We start from the raw sequence: 25,470 nt of genomic DNA, 5'->3' as shown, positions 1-25,470 counted from the left end.
AGATAAATATCCTTGTCCTGCAGATTGCTCCCAGGATGATCACTCAGCTTCTCAGCCCAGGGAAAGGAGCCTCCAGCTTTTAATTTCCTTAAAACGATGCAGAGGGGGCAGATGAGAATCTGTCCTGCTGAGCCTCCCTTCCCTAAAAGGATGCAGCATCCCTCTTTTCTTGGGATTTCTCCAACAAAATTTGCACCCCGAGCTCTGCAGGAGGATCTTGGCCAGCAGCTTTACCTGGGGGAGGAAGGGAGAGACAGAGCAGAGGGAAAAGGAGCTGGAGGGGAAGGAAACAAAGCTTGGGATGAGTTGGTGCTTTGGGGTTTGGGGTGAATTTGTTGGCACTGGGGGTTGGGAAAGGAAGGCAGCAGCCACACGCTGGCCTGGCCAGGGACAGAAAACAGGACAGCAGGTGACACTGGTGGCTCCTGGCACATCTTGGCAAACCCAGCAGCTGCTGAGCCCCAGCAGAGGGGCAGGAGGGCTCTGGGAGCCCTGCAGGTTCTGCAGCTGCACAGGGACACACAGCTGGCCAGCCAGGTGACCCTGGGACACTTGAGGTGGCCATGGTGGCCTTTGGGCACCTGAGATGGCCATGGTGGCCTTGGGACATCTGAGGTGGCCACAGTGGCCTTGGGACATCTGAGGCGGCCAAGGTGGCCTTGGGACACCTGGGATGGCCAAGGTGGCTTTTGAACACCTGAAGTGGCCAAGGTGGCTTTTGGACACCTGAGGTGGGCAAGGTGGCTTTTGGACACCTGAGGTGGCCATGGTGGTCTTGGGCTACCTGAGGTGGCCAAGGTGGCTTTTGGACATCTGAGGTGGCCATGGTGGCTTTTGGACACCTGAGGTGGCCACGGTGGGCTTGGGACACCTGAGGTGGCCATGGTGGCCTTGGGACATCTGAGGTGGCTTTTGGATGCCTGAGGTGGCCACGGTGGCCTCAGAGTGGCCCTGAGGACCTGAGAGCAAAGCCTGGCACTGAGCAGCTCCCTCTCCTCAGGAATTCCTGCTGCTCCCTCAGGTCTGTGTCTCCCTGCTGCTGTTCCCAGGGCTGTTGGTGGCACAGAGGATTTCTGGGCTGGTTTGGGGGCAGCAGAACGCTGGGGATGTCCCCTCCCCTCTGAGCTGGGTCCCCACAAGGCCCCTGCTCACAGCAGGCACTGCTGGGGTTGTGTTTGCTGCCCTTGGAGGGGCTCCAGGCAGGGTTTGGCTGAGCAGGGGTGGGGCAGAGCTGGCTGGACAGGCAGCAGCACAGGGGGTTTGCAGCCACTGCCTCGGTCTGGGCTGCTCTTGCTGCTGCTCATTTCCAAAATGAAATTCCAGCTCCGTGAGGCCACAGCTGGGACTGTGCATGGGGATGGTTTTTTTTTCAGTTTGCATTTTCATTTTTTCATTTTTTTTTTTCACCAATCCTGGTGGTTCACTGGGAGCAGAGGTGTCTGTGAGAACACACTCCTGGCTCATGGGGTGGGTTTGGGGCCATGACAAAACTCCTGCTTTGGGGTGGGGAAAGGGGCTCTGGTTTGGAGCAGGGAGCTGAGCTCATCCTCACACCTGAGTGTCCTGACCAGGGGGCTCAGGGCAGTTAAACACGAGGCTTAAATAGAATAAATCTCTCTTATTTGGAGCTGTTTTGCTGCATTCAAATTATTAAACATGCCCCGAATCCACGTCCAGGTTGGGTGCCAGACACACAGGGATATAGAGTCAGCCTTTGTCTCTCGTGGTGTTTCCTGCTGGAGCTGCTCCATTTTGTATAAAATGGGCTGAAATAAATAATTCATGGGCTCAGGAGAAATCAAGGTGGCAGCTGGGTGGTTGTGGCACCACGGGTAATGCTCTGCTCCAGTGAATAGTGGCTTTTTTATCCCTGACATCCAGAGCAGCAGGAGGAGAGGCTCAGAGGGGCCCCCTGTGCTCCCCCAGCCTGGGACTTTGCACTGCAGCACCTCAGTCCTCCCGGGAGGTTGTAATAAAGTAGGAGAATTCTGGTTTTCCTCTGGTTTTTTAAATTGTTTGATGAGAAAACCAAGCCTGGTGCTCCTCAGTGCCCTCAGGTGTCAGTGCCAGCAAGGCTGAGGGCACAGCAGAGGATGGGAAAGTCAAGCACTCCTTCAGCAGGGCCCAGCTTCCTCCTCACCATCCCATAAATCCCTGGAAGTGTCCAGAGCCAGGATGGAGCTTGGAGCAGCCTGAGACACTGGGAGGTGTCCCTGCCCATGGGACTGGATGGACTTTAGGTCCCTCCCAATCCCAGTTGGGGTTTTAGGAAGAGCTGTAGGGAGGAAAAGGGAAAATTGGACATTTTTGCTTTAATTCTCCTACCCTTATTTTCCTGCCTGCTCCATCCCCTCCAGCCAATGCTCCCCTTTGTTCAGCATTTCCCTGGCCTGTAACTGGGGTTAATTAGTCTCTAATTAGCCTGCCTGTAATTTGGGAGGCAGAATTAGAGAGGTGCTCTCTGAGCTATCCCAGAGCAGCCCCAGTGACCCCACATCCCATCCTGGCCCTGGGGAAGCCTCATTGGGGATTTCTGACTTCCAGAGGGTGTCCAAGGCTCCTCCTGCTCAAGGAGCTGAGCTGGCCCAGCCCTTTGGTGCTTTCCAGAGCACCTGAGCCCTTCTTTTGGGGAAAATAGCAATGTAGGGTTCTCCCTCTTGCTGGCTGCTCAAACCCTCATTTTATTGTAAATTTATAAAATCATTAAAGCTCGAAAACCCCAACATCCCCAGGTGCCACATCCATGTGTTTTTAGAATGTTTTCAGAGCACCTGAGCCATTTTTTTTTTGTGGGGGGGGAAGTGGGAATGTAGAGTTTTCCCTCTTGTTGGCTGCTCAAACCCTCATTTTATTGTAAATTCATAAAATCATTAAAGCTGGAAAAGCCCCAAGTCCCCAAGTGCCACATCCACTTGGTTTTGAACATTTCCAGAGCACCTGAGCTGATCTTTTGGGGGAAAATGGGAATGCAGGGATTTCCCCTTTGCCTGGCAGCTCAAATCCTCATTTTATCATAGAACTATAAAATCATTAAAGCTGCAAAAGCCCCACATCCCCAAGTGCCACATCCAGCTGTTTTTGGAACATTTCCAGGGTGGATCCACTCTGCCATGTGGTGTCCCCTCCAGGCAGGTGGGGCTGTTGGGATGAGGCTGGAGGATGATGATGATGATGATGATGATGATGGCACACTGGGATGTGTTTCCCATCCCTGCTTTCCTCCCATTTTTTCTTTGCTGCACCCTCATAAAACCATTCAAGCTGGAAAAGTCCCACATCCCCAAGTGGTTTTGGAACATTTCCAGGGCAGAACTGCTCTGCCTTGTGGTGTCCTCTCCAGGCAGGTGGGGCTGTTGGGATGAGGTTGGAGGATGAGGATGAGGATGAGGATGATGACACATTGGGATGTGTTTCCCATCCCTGCTTTCCTCCCATTTTTAGTTTGCTGCACCCTCATAAAACCATTAAATCTCAAAAGCTTTCCTCCCATTTTTAGTTTGCTGCACCCTCATAAAACCATTAAATCTCAAAAGCCCTCCAGGATCATCCAGCCCAGCCCTTCCCCAGCACTGCCAAGGCCACCACCACTGCCCCACGTCCCCAGGTGCCACATCCACTTGGTTTTGGAACATTTCCAGGGTAGAACTGCTCTGCCCTGTGGTGCTGAGGATGTTCTCCCCTCCAGGCAGGTGGGGCTGTTGGGATGAAGCTGGAGGATGAGGATGATGATGATGATGATGATGATGATGATGATGATGGCACACTGGGATGTGTTTCCCATCCCTGCTTTCCTCCCATTTTTTCTTTGCTGCACCCTCATAAAACCATTCAAGCTGGAAAAGTCCCACATCCCCAAGTGCCACATCCCCAAGTGCCACATCCCCAAGTGGTTTTGGAACATTTCCAGGGCAGAACTGCTCTGCCTTGTGGTGTCCTCTCCAGACAGGTGGGGCTGTTGGGATGAGGTTGGAGGATGATGATGATGATGATGATGATGATGATGATGATGATGATGATGATGATGATGATGCCACACTGGGATGTGTTTCCCATCCCTGCTTTCCTCCCATTTTTAATTTGCTGCAGCCTCACAGCTGAAAGCAGCCCAGGCCATCTCTTCCCCCAGCCCCAGCAGTTTTTCCAGGCTGCACAAGCCCTGGAAGGTCCCACACCCTGCCTGCACCTCGTCCTGCACCCTGGGGCAGCAGCAAAAGGAGGGAAGGGGGACCTGGCCTCGTGTCACCAGGGGTTTGCAGTGGGCAAGGCTTGGGGACAGTCAGGGACCTTTGGCTGGTTCAGGGAGGGTTTTGACTTGTGACTGCTGGGCGTGCAAAGGGGAAAAAAAAGGGAAAAAAAAGAAAAAATCGGAAGAAAAAGAGAAAATAAATTTAAAATGGGGAAAAAGAAGGGGGAAAAAGGAGCCATATTTGAGTAAAATGGATTTTCTGCTTCTTTTCAGGGAATCTGACTAAACACATGAAGTCAAAGGCCCACAGCAAAAAATGTCAGGAGCTGGGTGTGTTGGTATCTTCACTGGTGGATCTGGAAGCCGAGGAAGGTAAAACCAACCCAGCCTTTGCTGTGCAGAGCTGCTGGGGTATGAGAGAGGGGCAGGAGCCAGGGCAGGGCCCACCCTGCCACACATGGGGAGCACTTTGTGCCCCCCAGGCTCCTGCTGAGAGCTGTGACCAGGGCAGGGTCACTGGGAGCCTGGGTGCCCTGGGTGCCCTGGGTGCCCTGGCTGGGGTTGGTGACACAGTAGGACATTTGATTTTTGATGGTTTGATGATTTTATTTTGAGGCTCTGGTTCTGTGTCTGCCTGCAGGCTGTGCTGCTGCAGGGATGGGCTCGGCAGGGCCCCCAACACATGGGAAGGGGTGGCAGGAGGAGGGTCCTGCTGGGGTCACAGGGGGTGGCTGCCACGCTCTGGAGGGGCCAGGGGCAGTGACACAGGGGCAGTGTCACACACAGACAGTGTCACACATGGGCAGTGTCACACACAGGCAGTGTCACACAGCAGCAGTGTCACACAGCAGCAGTGTCACACACATGGGCAGTGTCACACACAGGCAGTGTCGCACACAGGCAGTGTCACACAGAGCAGTGTCACACAGCAGCAGTGTCACAGGGGCCATGTCACTCATGGGCAGTGTCACAGAGCAGCAGTGACACATGAGCAGTGTCACACAGCAGCAGTGTCACACAGCAGCATTGTCACACAGCAGCAGTGACACAGGCCATGTCACACAGGCAGTGTCACACACAGAGCAGTGTCACACAGGGGCAGTGTCACACACAGGCAGTGTCACACACAGTGTCACACATGGGCAGTGTCACACACAGGCAGTGTCACACAGGGGCAGTGTCACACAGGGGCAGTGTCACATGAGCAGTGTCACACAGCAGCAGTGTCACATTGTCAGTGTGACATCAGTGAATCCATTGTCCCCCCCTGCCCGAGGCTGCAGGGCTGTTGTCCCCCCCAGCCCTGGGAGGTCTCTCCAAGGCAAAGCTGCCCTGGGCTCTCTGGACCCGGTGTCAGCACTCGGGGCCAGTTTGGAATTTTAGGAAATCCCCAAAGTGTCACACAGGGGAGTCTCCCATTTCCCATTCCCCATTCCCAGTTTCCCATTTCCCCTTTCCCTTTTCCTGTTCCCATTTCCCATTCCCAGTTTCCCATTTCCCCTTTCCCTTTTCCTGTTCCCATTTCCCATTCCCAGTTTCCCATTTCCCCTTTCCCTTTTCCTGTTCCCATTTCCTATTTCTCATTTCCCCTTTCCCACCAGTCCCATTTCCCATTCCCAGTTTCCCATCGCTGCAGAGCCCTGTGGGTTTGTTCAGGGGGTGCACAGAGGTTCCCTTGGCAGGGATGGGGTCAGGAGAGGTTTCCTTTCCTTCCTCCCAGTTTCTCTCCCACCTGGTAAAACCAGGGAACATTCTGCTGGCCATGGGAATATTCTGCTCCATGAGCAGAGGCCCATTGCTCACAAATGTCAGTGTTAAACACAGCAGCCAAGGAGATAGGCAGAAAATGGGATTTTGGCCTCTAATGGTTGGGGCTGCTTGGATGGATGAGAAAATAACCCAGGAATGGCAGAAAGGTGCGTGAGAAATTCGAGATCCCAGCTGTGATCACAGCCCCTGCTCTCAGGGTGAGGGGCTGCAAGGAGCCCTCCCCTGTGTCCTCTCTCTTCCTCACAAAGAGACTCAGAACAAGAACAAAATGAGCTGCTTTAATTAAATAATAATAATAAAAAAGGCTCCAATTTCCACGTGACACAAAGCAGCACAGGAAGGTTGCTGTGCTTTCCTCTGGGGGCAGGCAGGGAGGGAGCAGCAGTTCCTAAAACTCCCTGGATTATTTTAAACTGGAGTTGTATTTCACTTGATTGTTTGTATTTCTATTTAAGGGGCAGCAGAAAGCAATGGGTGTTACTATAAAAGGAGATTGGAGTATAAATCCTCACTCCTGCCTGGGCTGGGCTCGGTGGGCTGGTACCAGCTGGGGAGAATAAATAACACACATGGAATGAGTGAGAGGCAGCCTCAGACAAAGCTGTCAGCAGGACACATTCCCACTAATTCCCTCTCTCCTTCCTCCCTCCCTCCCTCCCTCCCTGCCCTGTGTCACACATTTCACAGAGAAAAGCAAAACGCAACTTCCCCAAAAATTTCTGGGATTCGCATTCTCTGAACCTCAGAGAAAGGAAAAATTATCTCAATTTTTATTGAGATAATTCTTATCTCAATAAGAGATATTTTTTACCTTTGTTCTCAATTCTCAATACTTTTATTCTCAATTCTTATCTCATTTGCTGCAGCCTGTGTTTGTTCACAAGTAAAATACATGGTAAAAAATTGTTTGCCTAAAAAAAAATCAATAATTAAATTCTAACATAAGTGTTTTAATTCCCTAACCAATTAAATCCAAGTATATATGTATCAAAACTATAAACTAACAGTCACAAATTACTGTAGAGTTGTGCAATTAAATACTTAACAAATTCATATAATATGATAACATATAATAAGATATAATATAATAAGATATAATATCATATAATAAGATATAATAAGATATAATAAGATATAATATAATATGATATGATATATAATATAATATAATATAATATAATATAATAATATTTAACCTTCTAATAAAATAAAATCCTCCTTATCATTTCTCCCAAACATCAAACAATAATATCTGTTATAGCCCTGCCCTTTCTCTGCCCGTGAGCTCAGCAGGATGAATTTGGGAAGCCTGGCTCAGGTCTGAGCTCTGTCCCTGCCTGCAGGGATTGTGTCAGGATGCCAAAGCAATTCCCTGGGGCTGTCCCAGGACTCTCTGGGATGTTCCCCTCGCTGGAATTTGTGGTGGCAAATGCAATCAGCTCCTCCCTTTGGGGCTGGCTTCACTTTCCCTTCACTCCTGACCCCTAACTGGGGCAAGTTTGGCATTTCCAGTGACAGGGATTCCTCTGTCCCAGCTGGGGCAAGGAAAGGAGAGCACCATGGCCAGGCACAGCTCCTGCCTGTCCCCAGCCCCAAAGGCAGAGTCAGGGCTGGCTCCCAGCTCTGCCAGTGAAATGCATTCCTGTTCCAAGCAGGAAATCTGCTCAGCTCAGCCTGCAGCTGGGAGTTTGGAATAATATTTGTTCTGAGCTCAGTTCCCCTGGGGCTTTGCAAACAGCCCAGGCCCAGCAGCCCCGTCACCGTGGAGGATTTCACAATCCAGAATCCCTTTCCAGGGAGAGTGTGGCATTCACATCTTCTGAACAAATCCCTTCAGCCAGGATTTGTCTCCTGGGAAGCTGAGAAGCCTCAGGGAAAAGGAAAACAATTCTTCTCTCATTTGCTTCTCCTGTGCTGTGCTCATGTGGAATGTGTTTGGAGATTGGTTACCCACAGGTGATTGTTCCATTGGATTCTGCTGTGAGCTGTTTTCACTCTTTGGCCAATCAGTGCCAAGCTGTGTCAGGACTCTGGAGAGAGTCATGAGTTTCATTATCATCTTTTTAGCTTTCTGTACAAGTATCCTTTCTGTATTCTTTAGTATAATTTAGTATAGCATTCTTTAATATAATATAGTATCATAAAATAAAAAATTAGCCTTCTGAGAACATGGAGTCAGATTCATCATTCCTTCCTTCATCAGGGCACACAAATTTCACACACATTTGTCACATAAAGGTGTCACAGACAGGGGTCACACAGAGGTGTCACCCGCAGGTGTCACCCACAGGTGTCACACAGGGGTCACACAGGGGTCACTTGTGGTATTTTAAGGGTCCCCCATAGCAGGAAGGAATGATGAATCTGACTCCATGTTCACAAAAGGCTAATTTATTATTTTATGATACTATATTATATTAAAGAATGCTATACTAAACTATACTAAAGAATACAGAAAGGATACAGACAGAAGGTTAAAAAGATAACAATGAAAACTCCTGACTCTCGCCAGAGCCCTGACACAGCTTGGCCCTGATTATCCCAAGAGTGAAAACAACTCCCAGCAGAATCCAATGGAACAATCACCTGTGGGTAAACAATCTCCAAACACATTCCACAGGAGCACAGCACAGGAGAAGCAAATGAGAGAAGAATTGTTTCCCTTTTCTCTGAGGCTTCTCAGCCTCCCAGGAGAAAAATCCTGGGCAAAGGGATTTTTCAGAAAATGTGACTGTGACAGTCACACACAGGTGTCAGGTATCACATAGTGGTCACACACAGGTGTCACACACAGGGGTCATACACAGGGGTCACACACAGGGGTCACACACAGGTGTCAGGTATCACATAGGGGTCACACACAGGGGTCACACACAGGGGTCACACAGATGTCACTCAGGTGTCACACACAGGTATTACACAGGTGTCACATATCACATCAGGGTCACACACTTGTCACACACATGTCACTCAGGTGTCACCCACAGGTGTCACCCACAGGTCACTCAGGTGTCACACACAGGTGTCACACAGATGTCACTCAGGTGTCACACACAGGTGTCACCCACAGGTGTCACACAGATGTCACTCAGGTCTCACACACAGGTATTACACAGGTGTCACGTATCACATCAGGGTCACACGCTTGTCACACAGATGTCACTCAGGTGTCACACACAGGTGTCACACAGATGTAACTCAGGTGTCACCCACAGGTGTCACCCACAGGTGTCCCAGCATCTCCGTGCTCTGCTGGCAGTCCCCGACCCGAGGTGTCCCAGCAGCTCTGGCCCCTGGCTGGGCACGGGTGGCATTCCCAGGGCAGGCCCCCGGCAGTGCCGTTCTGCTGGGCTGCAGTGACATCCAGTGGCTGTCCCCGGCGGCCCTGTCCGGGCTGTCACTGCTGTCACTGCTGCCAGCAGCTCTGCACTCCTGCCACAGGAGGAGCAGATTTTCCTCTGAGCATTGACAGCTCGGTACCTGTCACAGTCACATTTTCTGGAAAAATCCCTTCGCCCAGGATTTTTCTCCTGGGAAGCTGAGAAGCCTCAGAGAAAAAGGAAAACAATAATTATCTGATTTGATTATCCTGTGTTTGCTCATGTGGAATGTGTTTGGGGATTGTTTACCCACAGGTGGTTGTTTTTATTAGTTTTTACTGTGAGTTGTTTTCACTCTTTGGCCAATCAGGGCCAAGCTGTGTCAAGATTCTGGAGAGAGTCACGAGTTTTCATTATCATCTTTTTTAGCCTTCTCTAAATATCCTTTCTGTATTCTTTAGTATAGTTTAGTACAGCATTCTTTAATATAATATAGTATCATAAAATAATACATTAGCCTTCTGAGAACATGGAGTCAGATTCATCATTCCTGCCTGCCACAGGGCACCCTGAAAATCCAATAGGTACCCAGCTCAGAAAGCTCCTGCTGGCCCTTCAGGCAGCATGGAGATGTGTTTTAACCTGCAGAAATATTTAAAATCCTGTAGAATTTGCTTTTTTATCCTCCTCACTGCCTGCAAGCTCTGATTTACAGAGCCCCAAACCCTCTGCCCTCAAACCACAGCTGGAATTTATCCTACCCGGGGAAATCCACTGAGGTTCCTTCCACCCTGTTGGATTTTTAGCAAAAGTCCTTTCTGTACCTTTCTGTATTCTTTAGTATAGTTTAGTTCAGCATTCTTTAATATAATATAGTATCATAAAATAATGAATCAGCCTTCTGAGAACATGGAGTCAGATTCATCATTCCTCCCTTCCTCGGGACACCCCACAAATCCAATAGGGGAGCTGCAGGGAGGGCTGTGCCCCAGGGATGTTTGGAACTGGGGTGAGCTGCTCCTTTCTGTTCCCAGCTCCAGGCAGACTCTTGGCTGGATAACAGCCATGGGAAAATCCATGGGAGTGGGAATGCCAAGTGCTTCCTGCAGGCCCTGGCGTTCCAAATAAACCAAATTAGGGTTTTAGTCCATCATGGGGACTTGGTGCTGTGTATTCTTTAATATAATATAGTATAATAAAATAATGAATTAGCCTTCTGAAAACATGGAGTCAGATTCATCATTCCTCCTGCCACAGGGCACGCTGAAAATCCAATAGGTACCCAGCTCAGAAAGCTCCTGCTGGCCCTTCAGACAGCATGGAGATGTGTTTTAACCTGCAGAAATATTTCAAATCCTGTAGAATTTGCTTTTTTTATCCTCCTCACTGCCTGCAAGCTCTGATTTACAGAGCCCCAAACCCTCTGCCCTCAAACCACAGCTGGAATTTATCCTACCCAGGGAAATCCACTGAGGTTCCTTCCACCCTGTTGGATTTTTAGCAAAAGTCCTTTCTGTATCCTTTCTGTATTCTTTAGTATAGTTTAGTTCAGCATTCTTTAATATAATACAGTATCATAAAATAATGAATTAGCCTTCTGAGAACATGGAGTCAGATTCATCATTCCTCCCTTCCTCGGGACACCCCACAAATCCAATAGGGGAGCTGCAGGGAGGGCTGTGCCCCAGGGATGTTTGGAACTGGGGTGAGCTGCTCCTTCTGTTCCCAGCTCCAGGCAGACTCTTGGCTGGATAACAGCCATGGGAAAATCCACGGCATTGGGAATGCCAAGTGCTTCCTGCAGGCCCTGGCGTTCCAAATAAACCAAATTAGGGTTTTAGTCCATCATGGGGACTTGGTGCTGTGTATTCTTTAATATAATATAGTATCATAAAATAATGAATTAGCCTTCTGAGAACATGGAGTCAGATTCATCATTCCTCCTGCCACAGGGCATGCTGAAAATCCAATAGGTACCCAGCTCAGAAAGCTCCTGCTGACCCTTCAGGCAGCATGGAGATGTGTTTTAACCTGCAGAAATATTTAAAATCCTGTAGAATTTGCTTTTTTATCCTCCTCACTGCCTGCAAGCTCTGATTTACAGAGCCCCAAACCCTCTGCCCTCAAAGCACAGCTGGAATTTATCCTACCCAGGGAAATCCACTGAGGTTCCTTCCACCCTGTTGGATTTTTAGCAAAAGTTCTGCCTTGCTGGTGTTTATCTGTCATGAAATCTGGGCAGGAAAAGGCCCAACACATGAAGCTGGTGGCAGCTGTGGATATTCTGGAGTCACCATTGTAACAAATAATCATCAAACCCCACTGAAGGGTGAAGGTGATGCCATTCTCACCTATTAAAGGATGGGTTTTTTTTTTCATTTTAGAGCAAATAAAGAGTGTGGCAGGTGCCCAGCAGGGACTGAGGGCTGTGTGTGCTGCCAGAGCTGCAACTGGAACTGGGGTGGAGTGGGATTGACTGGGATCTGCTGGGATCAGCAGCAGTAGAGATGGCAGGGCTGCAGCTCAAAGCAGGAGATGATCAGACCCAGGAGCAGCCAGATCCTCTCTGCCCTTAGAGCTTGTGAGCAGATTTAGCACAGAAATAGACCCTGAACATGTGTTTGGTGAGCAGATTTAACTCAAAAATAGCCCCTTACATGCATTCTGTGAGCAGGTCTAACACAAAAATAGCCCCTCACATGTGTTCTGTGAGGAAATTTAACACAAAAATAGACCCTGAACATGTGTTTGGTGTGCAGATTTAGCACAGAAATACCCCCTCACATGTGTTCTGTGAGCAGGTCTAACACAAAAATAGCCCCTCACATGTGTTCTATGAGGAGATTTGACACAAAAATAGCCCCTTACATGTGTTTGATGAGCAGATTTAACACAGAAATAGACTCTTACATGTATTCTATGAGCAGATTTAACACAAAAATAGCCCCTCACATGTGTTCTATGAGGAGATTTGACACAAAAATAGCCCATTACATGTGTTTGGTGTGCAGATTTAACACAAAAATTGCCCCTTATATGTGTTTGGTGAGCAGATTTAACACAGAAATAGCCCATTACAGGTGTTTGGTGAACAGATTTAACACAAAAATTGCCCCTTATATGTGTTTGGTGTGCAGATTTAACACAAAAACAGCCCTTTACATGTGTTTAGTGAGCAGATTTAACACAAAAATAGCCCATGATATGTGTTTGGTGTGCAGATTTAACACAAAAACAGCCCTTTACATGTGTTTAGTGAGCAGATTTAACACAAAAATAGCCCATTATATGTGTTTGGTGAGCAGATTTAACACAAAAATAGCCCATTACATGTGTTTGGTGAGCAGATATAGCACAGAAATCACCCCTGAAGGTTTTCTACTCTCTGTTCTGTGTTTGCCTCCAGGAACCAGTGAAGACCTTTTCCAGGACTCTGAGGGGCGGGAGGGATCTGAGCCCATCGAGGAGCACCAGTTTTCAGACCTCGAGGAATCTGACGACGACGACGACAACGAGGACGAGGAAGATGAGGAGGAAGAGGAGAGCCAAGACGAGCCAGCGCCGAAGCTGCCGGAAGGCAAAGCCGGCACCCTCCTGCTGCCCTCCTCAGGGGGCTCCCCGTCCTCTCCAGAGGAAGGCACCCAAACATCCCCAGCTCAAGAAGCTGCCTCCAGCACCCCGAAAGCAGGGGAAGGCCAGCAGGCCTCCTCCTCCTCAGGGCTGGAGAGCAAGTGGTCAGCAGACAGCAGTGACATTGCTGTGTGCCACAGCTTCCTGAGCCTCCACAGACCAGCTCTGACCTCCACCGAGCGCTTGGCTCCTGCTGAGAGAGAATCTGTCACCAGGCCACAGATGTCCTTGGCCATGGACCTGTCGACCTCCAAAGACACCTCCCCGAGGAAAAGGTGGTCCCCGAGCCAGGAGTGTGGCAGAGGGGGTGGCAGCAGCAGCAGCAGCAGCAGAGCAGTGCTGGCGAGGAAGCACGCACTGACCAAAAACGAAACGTCCCCCAAACGCTTCTCCCCCACGGCAGAGCTGTCCTCCCTGAGGTGCCTGTCCCCAGGGAGGGGGCTGTCCCCCTGCCAGCGCCTCTCTCCCAGGAGGGAGGCCTCTCCCCTGAGATGCGTGTCCCCAAGGCTCGAGCTGTCGCCCAGCAGGCACCTGTCCCCCCGGAGGGAGCTGTCCCCGAGGACAGCCCTCCCCCCTGATGGAGAAGCGGCCCCTGCCAGGCACTCGTCGCCCAGCAGAGAGATGGCATCCCTGAGGTACTTCTCCTTGAAGAAAGTCTTGTCTCCAGGCTGCTTGGAGCTGGCCAGGTATCCACCCCCTGGCAAAGAGGACTTGCCTGGCACGAGCAAATCAGCAGAGGACAAAGTTCCAAGCTCATATCAAGCCCAGCCCGGGATATTCTCTTCGATGCCTCTACCTCACAGGTTCTTTGGCAAAAACTTACAGCTCTACGAGTCCAAGCTGGTAAGTCCAGTGCCCTGCTGCCCTCTGGTCCCCACAGGGTGGTCTCTGACACAGTTTTTGGTGGAGGCTGTGGTGCAGAAGTGACCTTGAGAACTGTCACTGTCACAAGTGACCCTGAGAACAGGGACAGGGGATTTTGCACCCATTTGGGTGCAAAAAAACCAGTGGGCTTTGCACCCATTTGGGTCCTGCCCTTCTCAGTTGGAGAGAAATAAAGTTATCCCTTCTCCAAGGGGTTATTCCCACTCCTGAGCCAGCCAGTCCTGCTGGGACAATCAGCAAGGACAAACTCTTAATGATTAATTGTCTCTAAGAGCCTTTTTGCTCCTGGGAATTTCATTCCCATCCCTGAGGTTTCCCTGGCTGGCTTGGAGCTGTGACCATTTCCCAGTGGTCAGTGACCTGAGCCAGCCCTGGCTGAGCCCTGTGTCCACCCACAGCCAGCTCTGCTGGATGAGCTGCTGAGAAATGATTGTTTGGACAGCTCTCATTTCATCTCTCCTCTCTTCAGCACACAGAGGGGTTTCCCACTGGGTCCAGAACATGATTTAATCTCTCTGCTGGACAAATCCAATCCTGTGGGTAAAGGGAATTTTCCTGTTCCTCCCAGGGCTGCAGGCAGACTGATGGGGGTTTGGGGGAATATTTCCCATTCCTGCTGGAGTGCCTGGCTCTGCTCTCAGTTGTGCTGAGGAACGTGAGACCCCCTCGCTGTGGAGAGAGGCTGCAGCCCTCAGGGGCTGCACTGGGGAGAGAGAGAGGCCTTTCCAGAACCCCTGCCACCCCAGATGCTGAGCCAGGGCTTCTCCAGACCTTTCTCCCATGCCCATGCTAACCTTCTGTCCTGTGGGGCCTCCTTCCTGCTCCTTTCCAGTCTGAGTCTTTGTCTCACCTCAGAGACTCTCCTTTACTTTAGGACCAAGCCTTGGCTTCTTTTAATGCTGTTTCCCTCTCCTGTCAATCCACTTCTTGTGGTGAATCCCAGGGCTCTGGAAACCCTCATCCTTCAGCTCTTCTGTCAGGATAACGTCCCAGTGCCTCTGCTTGGAGCAAATCCCCTCCCAAACCCACAGTAGGAGACAATGTTTTAAGCCCTGCTTGTCTGCCATTCCCATCTTTCAGCTCCTTTGGTCACATTTACCTTTTGGCTTCATTTTCCTGCTCTTTTTCTGCACCCAGAGCCACCACTGTTACTTCTCTGTGTGCCTCCAAAGCACCAGCAAAAACCTAAATGGAAAAAATTCCCCTTTATCAGCACGATGGACAGCTGGGCTTTCATTGCAAAATTAACATTCCTGGTAAGGCCACAAGAGACAGAAAGACCAGAGAAGGGTTTATCAGGTCCCAAACAGAGCTTGAAGATGATCTTAGCTCAGTTCCAGTGACAGGCTCGCTGCCAAGTCCCACCACAACCATCTCCCTTCCCACTGGCCCTTGCTTAGGGCAGTCTCTCCCCGTGGTGATTGTTGCACCACTGAAATACTTGTTTGGGGTTTCCCAGCATCCCTGAAGTGATTTAGCCACAGCTTCCTGTGGATAAGTGACATTGAGCAGTGTTGGGGCTTGTCACTGCTGACCCAGCACACACTACCTTTGGTGGCTCTTTTTTTTCTCTTTCCTGTTCTCTTTTGCTGCTTTCCTCTGCTGTCTCCTCAGAGATCCAGCTCACAGAATCAGGGAATTATTCCCCGTAATCCTACAAAGAAATGTGCCCTCCAGTGGATCCTCACATTTTATCTCCAACCCCAATCTTAATTGAAATTTGGTTTCAGTTTCTGTTGCTTCCTCTTCTTGGGAGTCCTGTGCAGGGATTTAGTCATAACCTCATCACTAATTAATCCATTTCTGTTTAGCCACATATCTCTCCATGATGTACGTTAGGAAACTATGGGAAGCACCGAGAGAGAAAGAGGAAAAGGTAAAATGTAGGGTCTGAACCCTTGATTTGCACAGAGCACCCCATGAGGGTGGTGGTGGGGACCCACTGCTGGGTGTGCTGGAGCTGATGCTGCCTCTCACTGGAAGCATCCCTGCACTCAGCAGCTGTAAGGATGCAATCCTGCTTTAGGAAAGCACAGTGAAAATGAATAAATAAATAAATAAATATAAAATAACCTCGTTCTGGGCTCTCAGGAACCCCCTGCACTGACAGGGATCCCAAGAAGCTCAGCTGGCAGCAAACGCTGGCAGCTCTGCCAGTGTTCCAGAGGCAGCTCTGAGAGAAGGGGTGATGGTTTTAAACTAAAAGAGGGGAGATCCATCCTAGAGCTAAGGAGGAAATTCTCTACTCAGAGGGCGGGGAGGCCCTGGCACAGGTTGCCCAGGGGGATCCCTGGAAGTGTCCAAGTCCAGGTTGGTCGGGGCTGGGAGATACACGGTAAAGATGTCCCTGCCCACAGCAGGGGGTTGGACAAGATGGCCTTTAAAGGTCTCTTCCAACCAAATAATTCTCTGATTTTATAATGATCCAGGCCTAAGCCAAATCCCTGGATCTGTGTCCCAACACACCACGGGCATATTTGTCCCAGAAGGGAAACGCTGTGGGTTGTGCTGCTCCTCACCTTAACGGTTTGGGGCTCCACATCTCCTTGAGTTGAGTGACCTCCCTCAAACCCACATAAACCCTAACCCCAGTCCTTGGAGGCCATCCCTGTGTGTCACACTGACCCAGCTCTTCTTTTCCCCCTGGCACAGAAGATGGAACCCCGCAGCCCGCCCTGCTCCCCCGGCACCCCGCCGCCCGCGTGCCCCCGGCCCCTGCTGCAGGCCCCTCACGACCTCCACGCTCCCGGCCGAGGGGAGGAGAATGTCTTCAGCCACCTCCCGCTGCACTCGCAGCAGCTCGCCAGGACCCCGTACCCCATGATCCCCATCGGGGGCATCCAGATGGTGCAGGCCAGGCCCAGCTCCCACGCCAGCCTGGTGCCCGGCCCCGCGCTGCCCCTCCAAGGCGGACACTTCCCCGCAGCCAGCGGCCTCGCCCAGCTCAGCCGGGCCGCCACGAGGGACGGGGAGCCCCAGAGCCCTCCAGAGCCCTCATCGGCGTCCGTGTCCCCCGTGGCCAAGGTCTCCAAGTACACCCTGAGCCCGGAGCCGGCGGGTGGTGGCTTCTTGGAGGAGAAGATGAGGACTAGCGAGCTCCAGCAGGAGCAGGAGGAGCACGGGCCCGCGGCGGAGGCCGAGCCTGGCCTGGCGGAGCGGCCGCGGGCCTCGGTGTCCCCCGGCAGCCCCAGCACGCCCAAGGAACCCTCTGTGGAGCCCTCGGCCAGCGGGGAGGAACCCTCCAAAGCCACGGGCAAGCAGCCATCGGGCAGCTCGAGCACCCCTTCGGAACCAGCCTGCACTTTCATCTCAGCCGTCCCCTCGCTGGCCAGGGACAGCCCCTCAGAAGCCCCCCCTGGCCACCCCCAGGCCCCGCGCCCCAGGAACCGCTCCGGAGAGCCCGGCGGGAGCAGCCCACACCCAGAGCACTCCGATTTAGGTCAAACTCACAAAAAGGTGGATGAAAACGCGGGAAGTACTTAAGCCTCCGCCAGCTGTTCCACCTTTAGGCTTCCTCTGTAAAATCAACAGACATTTTCAACACTATTTCCTTTAGTATAATCATAAGAAGCACTCTAGTGAATGACCAAACCCATGGAAAATTCCTGGTTTTCTTTGTCCCAGTCTGGTATTATCTCCACATGTATGCAGTTACTTGTGCCTTTTTCTATACCTTTTGTTGCTTGAAATGTACAAAACTGTTTGAGGCTGTGAATATTTTTTTAGAGTTTTTTGGAAAGGGGGTTTGTTAGACCTTGTCTTTTTTGCCATTTAGGTGTGCGTAATCCTGGGCCTGAGAGATGCAGAAAGGAAAGGGTTAAGCATTTTAAAGAGGAAGAAGATGCACTGAAAACAAAAGCAAAACAGAAAAAAACCTTTTTTTTATATTGCTTAAATGATTAAAAAAAAAAGAAAAAAAAACCCCAAACCCTTGCTCCTGTGTACAGAAGTTTATGATTCGTATTTATTACATGCTTTATTTAATTCTTGCAAAGTGCTTGGTTTTTTTGGTTTTCTTTTTCCTCGCATCCCTATGGTTGTGCTTTAAACAGTTGAAACTGCTTTACATTTGAAAAACGTGTTTACCCTGACCTTGTGACTGAACAGTAGCACTTCCTTGAGCAGGGGAGGTTCGTTGTGTGCAGGGAGAGAAATTGTCCCTCGAAAAGAGGACGACAAACCGCGAGCACCCCTCCCTCCTGCAGAACCCAGCAAAGCACTTTTCTAATAAAATAAAAAAAAAGGGACAAAAAAAACTAAAAAAAAAAAAAAAGAAAAAAAAAGAAAATATTCTTCTTCAAAGATTTACCTGCGAGAAGGTAGGAATGTATGGAATGTAGAGCCCGTGCCAGGAAGGGTCTCTCGCTGGACGAGCCTCCTGCTTGCTTTGCTTTAATCCTCCCGCAGCGCCCGGCAAAGCCCTGCCTGGGCTGGGGGAGCCTCTGCAAACCCTCCCTTGGTGTCAGAGGGGGAGGAACTCAGCCTTGAAACCATTTCTCCCTCCAGCATGTTTGAGTTGTGGACAAGCTGCCCCCATCCCATCCCATCCCATCCCATCCCATCCCATCCCATCCCATCCCGTCCCATCCCACCCCACCCAGGCTCCCTCTGGGATTTCCAGGGATGCAGGAGGGCTCTGGGCTCTGCTCCTCCTCCAGGGCTCTCGGTGCCTCTGGCTCCTCTTCTCACCTTTATTTATTTATTGGCGTGGGACATCCCCAGCTCAGCCCCTCTGGCATGGACAGGTCCTGTTTCTGGCTGGTTTTGGGAGATAAAAATTTTGATGGTGAATGGTGAATGCTTGCAAAATCAGCTTGTTATGCATGCGCAGCAGCTTTTTCCAGAGCAGATTTTTCGGGATGAGCATCCCTGGCAGAGCAAAGGCCTGAACTGCCAATAAATCTGATACCAAATCCAGAGTGACCCCGACAGAGCCATTCCTCTGTCACAACTTTTTAAACCACAAAGTTTCAAGTCATTTACCCCGGCAGGTTCTTTACTACTTCAGAGGGTTTTCTGGTCGATGCAATCTGTACAAACCTCTTTTTTTTTTTATTTTAACAACAACAAAAAAAAGATATAAATATTTAACCAGTGGACCAGTTCTTTCTTCTTTCAGAGCTGTTCCAGTTTATCGGGTACATAATACACTTTTTAAAAAAAAATAAAAATACAAAAAAATAATAAAAGGAATCAAATAAAATTCTGAATGAGAACATATTTCCTTGCCAGACTTGATGAGCTATGAACTGTTCCCGTTTCACGGGCAAAGAATAGAAATTTTTTAATAATCTTCTGTCATTTTTTCTTTTCTTTTTTTTTTTTGCTCTTCTTGTAAAAGGAATTAAGTACAAAAAAAAAGATATCATGGAAATACCATTAAGGCTGTGACACTGACCAAAACAACGTCCAGAACCCATTTATCCCCTAATTAGCACTTTTATCAGGTTTCCCTTTTTCCCATCTCCCCCTTTTTTGGCCCCGAGCCTGGAAGCTGCTCCTGTTTGCAGAGGCAGAGCAGGGGCTGGAGCTCGGCTCGGTTCACTCGAGCTCTTGAGCACCGGTTTAAACACTCCTCAGGCTTTAAGTGCGTGCTTAATCCGCGCCTAATCCCGGGGTGAGTGGGAGTGGAGTGCTCGGCCGGGGCTGGTGTGAGCATCCCTGGAAACCACCCATGAAATCGAGAGATTTCCCCGATTTTGGCCACTTTCTGCCCCTTGTCACACTCTTAACTTGATCCAAGGTAGCTTTTTGTATTTAATTTTACATATATATATATAAATATATATATATATATGTATGGTACATAAAAGTACTGCAGCAGCTGTGTCTGGTTTTTTGGTGCATTTGCCGTGAGTTTTGGGCTAGATCAAATCTGCTCAGCTTCTTCCTGTAACTGCATTTCAACCTTTAATCTATTTAAACTTTCTGTGGATTTTTTTCCCCCTCTGTCATTTGTGGAAAGAGGGAAAAAAGCCCAAGAAAACCCTGAAGTCTTTACATTGGTTTATTGATGATTTTGTTGTCGTTGTTGTGGGGGTTTATTATTGTCATGATCAGGATTTTTAAGCTTTCCTAGCAGCTCGAAGCTTTCTGCATCTCAGCTGCGGAGCGTCCGGGCAGTTTGTGCGTAGCCATCCAGATCTTTTCAGCCGGGGTCAAAAAGAACCCAGGAAAAGGAGTTTGGGAAAGGGCTGAGGTGCTCCCGGGGACATTCCCTGCCCGGATGCCCTCCCCACCCCCGGCAGCCGCGGAGCGGGGCAGGCAGGGACCGCCGCAAACTCAGGAGATGGGCACAAAAAAACCGAGTCCCAACCCAGTTTGGCTTCTCTGGCTGGGGTGAAATGGTGCTTCACGCTGTACCCAGGGGCGAGAAGGCTCCCCCCAAAAATAACTCCTTGCTAATTAAGGGCTAATGGTCGCACTGCCAGCTCAGAGCTCCGCGGGAGGGACCCGCAGCACCAGCACCAGCATCTCTGGCTGCGGGCACACAAGTGCGTCCCTCTGCCCCGTGCTCGGCCGAGGAGCGCAGGAATGTCACTCCCGGGGTTTTTATAGGGCTGGGTGTCATCCCCAGCCCTCAGCCGTGGCTGCCGTTCCCAGCCGGATCCCCTTTGGTCTCCCTTTGTCACCCTCGGTGGAAGCTGATTGCTGGTCACAGCTTTTCGAGTCGCTCTGAATGTCTGTTCTGCCTGCAAAACAGGGATGGAGAATATAGAGAATCCCTTTTTGCTTCCCACAAGGGCTGAAAGGGTGGCTTTGCAGAACAATTAGTGGGATAATTTACCAGAGAATGTATTAATAATGTAAATGAAGAAGCAGAGCCCAGCCCTCCCTGTTCAGCAGCAGATGGAAATAAAATCCTCTGCTTTTCTCATGGCAGAGCTTCTCCAATTTATAATCCATGAGGGCACGGCCTGGCTGCTCCTGTGGTGTGGCTGCTCCATCAGCCCCAATCCCATGGGGATATTCCACTGATTATTTTCACAGCTATTTCACCCTGCTGAGCTGTTTGGGTGGCTCCCATCCATGCAGCTCCTGGATCACACAGGGATGCTCTGGAGCCAGAATTCCTCCTGCACACAGAGGACTTGGCCCAAGCTCTGGGATCACTCCCTGACTGTTCTTATACCAGGACTGACACGCAGAGCTCAGAAAGCTCCCGGACCTTAATCTTGAGCACTTCTGGAATTTCAGCAACTCCTTTGTGCTGCAGCAGGGATTTAGCTCCTAAATTGAGCTCGGGGTCTGGCAGGGCTGAGCAGACCATGGGGTGAGGAGAGGGCTCCCCAAACCACCCTATCCTCGAGGCAGAGCTCTGCCAGCTCGGATTATTGCCAGCTCCTTGGCTGGATCCCCAGGAGCTGCATCCGTAATGAAACAGCTGTGAATGTCCAGCTTCCCACTGAGAAATGCAGTTCCTCACCTGCTCCCAAGGGTGACATCCCAGCCCTGGTGTCCCTAACGTCCCAGCAGTCCCAAGCCCTGCTCTGATCCCAAATCCAGCCCTGCTGAGCTGCTGGGTCCTGCTGGGGCAGGGCAGGTAATTCCCACCTGTGTCCACCCAGAGCATCCCAAATCCTTCCTGCTGGGGCTGGGGCTCTGCCTTCCCCTGCCCAACACATCTGCAGCTTTCCCTGCCTCGAGTTTTGTCCAAAATCCACAGGGACAGCACCTGAACAAGCAATATCCTAGGAGAAATCATTCAAATTATCCCAATTTCCATGCAAAATCCTCCAGGATTTGATCTAGCCCTTCCCTGCTCTCCTTGCTTTTCCCCTGTTCATCATCTGCTTTTTTTCTTTCCTTTCCTTTTAACATTTCTGTCTATTGCACAGTATTTACAAATAAAACCGTATTGTAAGTTATTTACAAAAAAAAAAAAGAGAAAAAAAAGAAAAAAAAAAAAACTAAAAAACATCAGTCCTGATGGCATAAAACCAATCTGTTTTCATTACTGAGATATGATGGCACTTACGATCACTTTAGTAAATGTAATGTAAAAAATAATTAATAATAATAATTAATAATAATAATAATGTGTACGCAAATTTAATATACATGGTCTCATGTAAGATAAATATTTGCCTTTTTTTCTAAAAGGTGTATGTATTCTGTAAGTGGAATAGTCTGTAGAAAGTTTCTATATGTTCTTAAAATGGCAATACATTCCAAAAAATGGTACTGTAAATATGTACAGCGTCCAATGGAATTTGGTAGTTTTGCCTGTAATTTTATTTGAACTCCAGTTTCTACACTTGCATCTTGCAATGTCTGTATGGTTATATCAGTGCAAAAAAAAAATGCAGGTAAAAAGCACAGTCTGATGTAAAAACAACAAAAAAAACTGAACAAAAAACACACAAAAAACAAGAAAACAACAAAAAAAAAAAGAAAAATACTCAGTATTTGATGTTTGTGACCCTTATTGTAAATGACATCTGTACTGTGAATGAGAAGTTTTTACAAGTATAATATTGCCTTTACTACAGCTCAGATTGTCTGCTCGGTCTGGGCATATTTTTAAAAAAACAGCATGTTGGAATAAATTTTAAAGTCCCAACATATCACTACGTGTGTGAGTGGCATCCTTTAATTCCTGTTTTATTTCCCAGCTCCCTGGAGGCACATCTGGATAAATCCTGGTTCTGCTGCAGCCACCCCATCCCTGCAGGGGAAGTGCTGCCCTCATGGAAATTCCACAATTGGGTTTTATTCCAGTTTTTCCTCCTTTTTTTCCACCTCACAGAGCTGAGGCCCTGAGCAATGGATGCTCTGCAGAGGCCAGGCTGAATTCCCACAATCCCAGACTGGTTTGGGTTGGAAAGGACCTTAAAGATCATGCAGGCCCAGCCCCAGCTGGGTAGGGACAGATCCCACTGGAGCAGGGTGCTCGGAGCCTTGTCCAGCGTGGCCTTGGACACAAAATTAAGGGAAAAAAATTAGGATTATTATAAAAAAATCTGGAATTTCCCCCTTCCACTTGCTCCTCCTCAGGAACTGAGCTGCACTCAGCCCATCAATTCCCTTTATTCACCCTGAAATCCTCCTGGGCAGCTCCTGCCCTGCCACCCTTTGCCCCATCCAAAAGCTGCCTGTGCCTGGAGGTGCTGCGTGCTGGGGAGGTGTCACACGGGGAGGAGAGGCTGAGAGGAGCAGGGACCTGGCTCCAGGGATTTGGGGATGAGAGGAACGGGGACCTGGCTCCAGGGATTTGGGGATGAGAGGAGCAGGGACCTGGCTCCAGGGATTTGGGGATGAGAGGAGTGGGGACCTGGCTTCAGGAATTTGGGGTTCCACTGAGGAGAGGGTTGAGAGCAGCAGGAACCTGGCTTCAGGGATTTGGGGATGAGAGGAGTGGGGACCTGGCTTCAGGGATTTGGGGTTCCACTGAGGAGAAGGTTGAGAGCAGCAGGGAGCTGGCTCCAGGGATTTGGGGCTGAGAGGAACAGGGACCTGGCTCCAGGGATTTGGGGATGAGAGAAACCGGGACCTGGCTTCAGGAATTTGGGGATGAGAGAAATGGGGACCTGGCTTCAGGGATTTGGGGCTGAGAGAAACAGGGACCTGGCTCCAGGGATTTGGGGCTGAGAGGAACAGGGACCTGGCTTCAGGAATTTGGGGATGAGAGAAATGGGGACCTGGCTTCAGGGATTTGGGGCTGAGAGGAACAGGGACCTGGCTGCAGGGATTTGGGGCTGAGAGGAACGGGCACCTGGCTCCAGGGATTTGGGGCTGAGAGGAACAGGGACCTGGCTCCAGGGATTTGGGGATGAGAGGAACAGGGACCTGGATTCAGGAATTTGGGGTTCCACTGAGGAGAAGGTTGAGAGCAGCAGGGACCTGGCTCCAGGGATTTGGGGCTGAGAGCTTCAGGGATCTGACTCCTGGGATTTGGTGTTCCACTGAGGAGAGGCTGACAGGAACAGGGACCTGGCTCCAGGGATTTGGGGCTGAGAGCATCAAGGACATGGCTCCAGGGATTTGGGGCTGAGAGGAATGGAGACTTGGATCCCGGGATTTGGGGCTGAGATGAACAGGGATTTGGCTCCAGGGATTTGGGGCAGAGAGGAATGGGGAGCTGGCTCCAGGGATTTAGAGCTCTGCTAAGGAGAGGGCTGAGAGGAGCTGGGAATTGGCTCCAGGATTTGGGTCCCCAGTGAGCTGGGAGGAGGAGGAGGAGGGGAAGGGGAAGGAGGGATTTGGGGCTGTGCTGCACAGAGCAGCCAGAGACAGCTCCTCCTGTGCCCCGTGTCCCCAGCCGTGCTGGGGACGGTGTGAGAGGGGACACAGCCCCTGTCCCTCTGCCCGGGGCCGCCGGGGCTCCTCCCCACCTCGGCCAGATGGTTTGGGGCTGTTGCTCCCTCCCAGGAGGAGCTGCTGGAGCTGGAAGGGCTGGCACGGCCACCCGGGCTGGTGCTCGTTGTTATGACAACAGGAGGAGGCTGCTGAGAGCAGGGAACGGGGAGGGAGAGAAGGAAAAGGGATCAGAGAATCAAAGAATCAGAGAACTGTAGAATCATTAAGGCTGGAAAAGACCTCCAAGAGCATCAAGGCCAAGCTTTGATGGAATCCCACCATCCCCAGTGAGCCATCTCACAAAGGGCAGGATTTTGTGGGGCAGAAGGGGTCAGGGAAGGCAGTGAGGGACAGGCTGAGGGGTGGGGTGGGCACAGGGCAGGGAGGGAGGGCAGCACCAGGGATGGAGGGCACCCCTGGGATAGAGGGCAGCACCAGGGGTAGAGGGCAGCTCCAGGGGTAGAGGAAATCCCCAAGGATAGAGGTAGAGGGCAGCACCAGGGGTAGAGGGCAGCTCCAGGGGTAGAGGAAATCCCCAAGGATAGAGGGCAGCACCAGGGTTGCACGGCAGATCAGGAATGGAGGGCAGACCCAGGGATGGAGTGGCACCCCAGATATAGAGGGCACTCGGGGGATAGAGGGTAGCCAGGGATAGAGGGTACACAGGGATAGAGGGGACCCTGGGGATAGAGGATACCCAGGGATAGAGGGTACCCAGGGATAGAGGGGACCCCAGGGACAGAGGGGACCCCAGGGACAGAGGGCACCCTGGGGATAGAGGGCACCCAGGGATAGAGGGCACCCCAGGATAGAGGGCACCCAGGGACTGAGGGGCAGCCCCAGGGACAGAGGGCAGCTCCAGGGGTAGAGGAAATCCCCAAGGATAGAGGGCACCCAGGGATGGAGGGTACCCAGGCATAGAGGGCACCCCAGCATAGAGGGCACCCAGGGACTGAGGGGCAGCCCCAGGGACAGAGGGGCAGCCCCAGGGACAGAGGGGCAGCCCCAGGGATAGAGGGCAGCCCTGGGGAGGGAGGGCAAGCCAGGGATGGCATCAGGACTGGGCTGTGCCGTGCCTGTGACACTGCTGGGCACAAGAAGGGCCTGGCTGTGCCTGCAGGGCTCCGTCCCAAACTTCACCGGGGGTGGGCCCTGTGCAGTGGTCAAGAACTTGGGCAATCATGCCCAAAGCAGCAGCCTGGGGGTTACTGCAGCTGATCCCTCCCAGGGAGAGCTGGCAGCAGAGCTGTGACCTCATCCTCCAACAGGCACTGCTCACACAGGCAGCAAAACGAACCAAAAATCCACCTGGTAACAAACCCTGTGTCCTGCTGGGGTCACCAGTGCCCCTGCCAGCCCCAGGAGGGGCACAAAAGGGAG

The 25,470-nt window shown here is 50.8% G+C and overlaps 1 protein-coding gene across 4 annotated transcripts in view; it reads left to right on the top strand.

Annotated features, from left to right (window-relative positions):
* HIVEP3 (HIVEP zinc finger 3) overlaps positions 1 to 22,361 on the top strand; it is a 354,592-nt gene extending 332,231 nt beyond the window's left edge. For all 4 annotated transcript variants that reach the window (XM_077189804.1, XM_077189805.1, XM_077189806.1 and 1 more), the window contains 3 exons: positions 4,460 to 4,558; positions 12,683 to 13,749; positions 16,444 to 22,361. In XM_077189804.1, coding sequence (XP_077045919.1) covers positions 4,460 to 4,558; positions 12,683 to 13,749; positions 16,444 to 17,274 — 1,997 coding nt within the window. In that variant the 3' untranslated portion in view covers positions 17,275 to 22,361. The remainder of the gene's footprint in view (positions 1 to 4,459; positions 4,559 to 12,682; positions 13,750 to 16,443) is intronic.
* The last annotated feature ends 3,109 nt before the right edge of the window (positions 22,362 to 25,470 follow it).

Source organism: Agelaius phoeniceus, chromosome 22 (assembly GCF_051311805.1).
Source record: "Agelaius phoeniceus isolate bAgePho1 chromosome 22, bAgePho1.hap1, whole genome shotgun sequence".
In the NCBI taxonomy this organism is placed as follows: domain Eukaryota; kingdom Metazoa; phylum Chordata; class Aves; order Passeriformes; family Icteridae; genus Agelaius; species Agelaius phoeniceus.
Note: the sequence above shows the minus strand (reverse complement) of the source record. Positions and strands in the feature narration are given on the sequence as shown.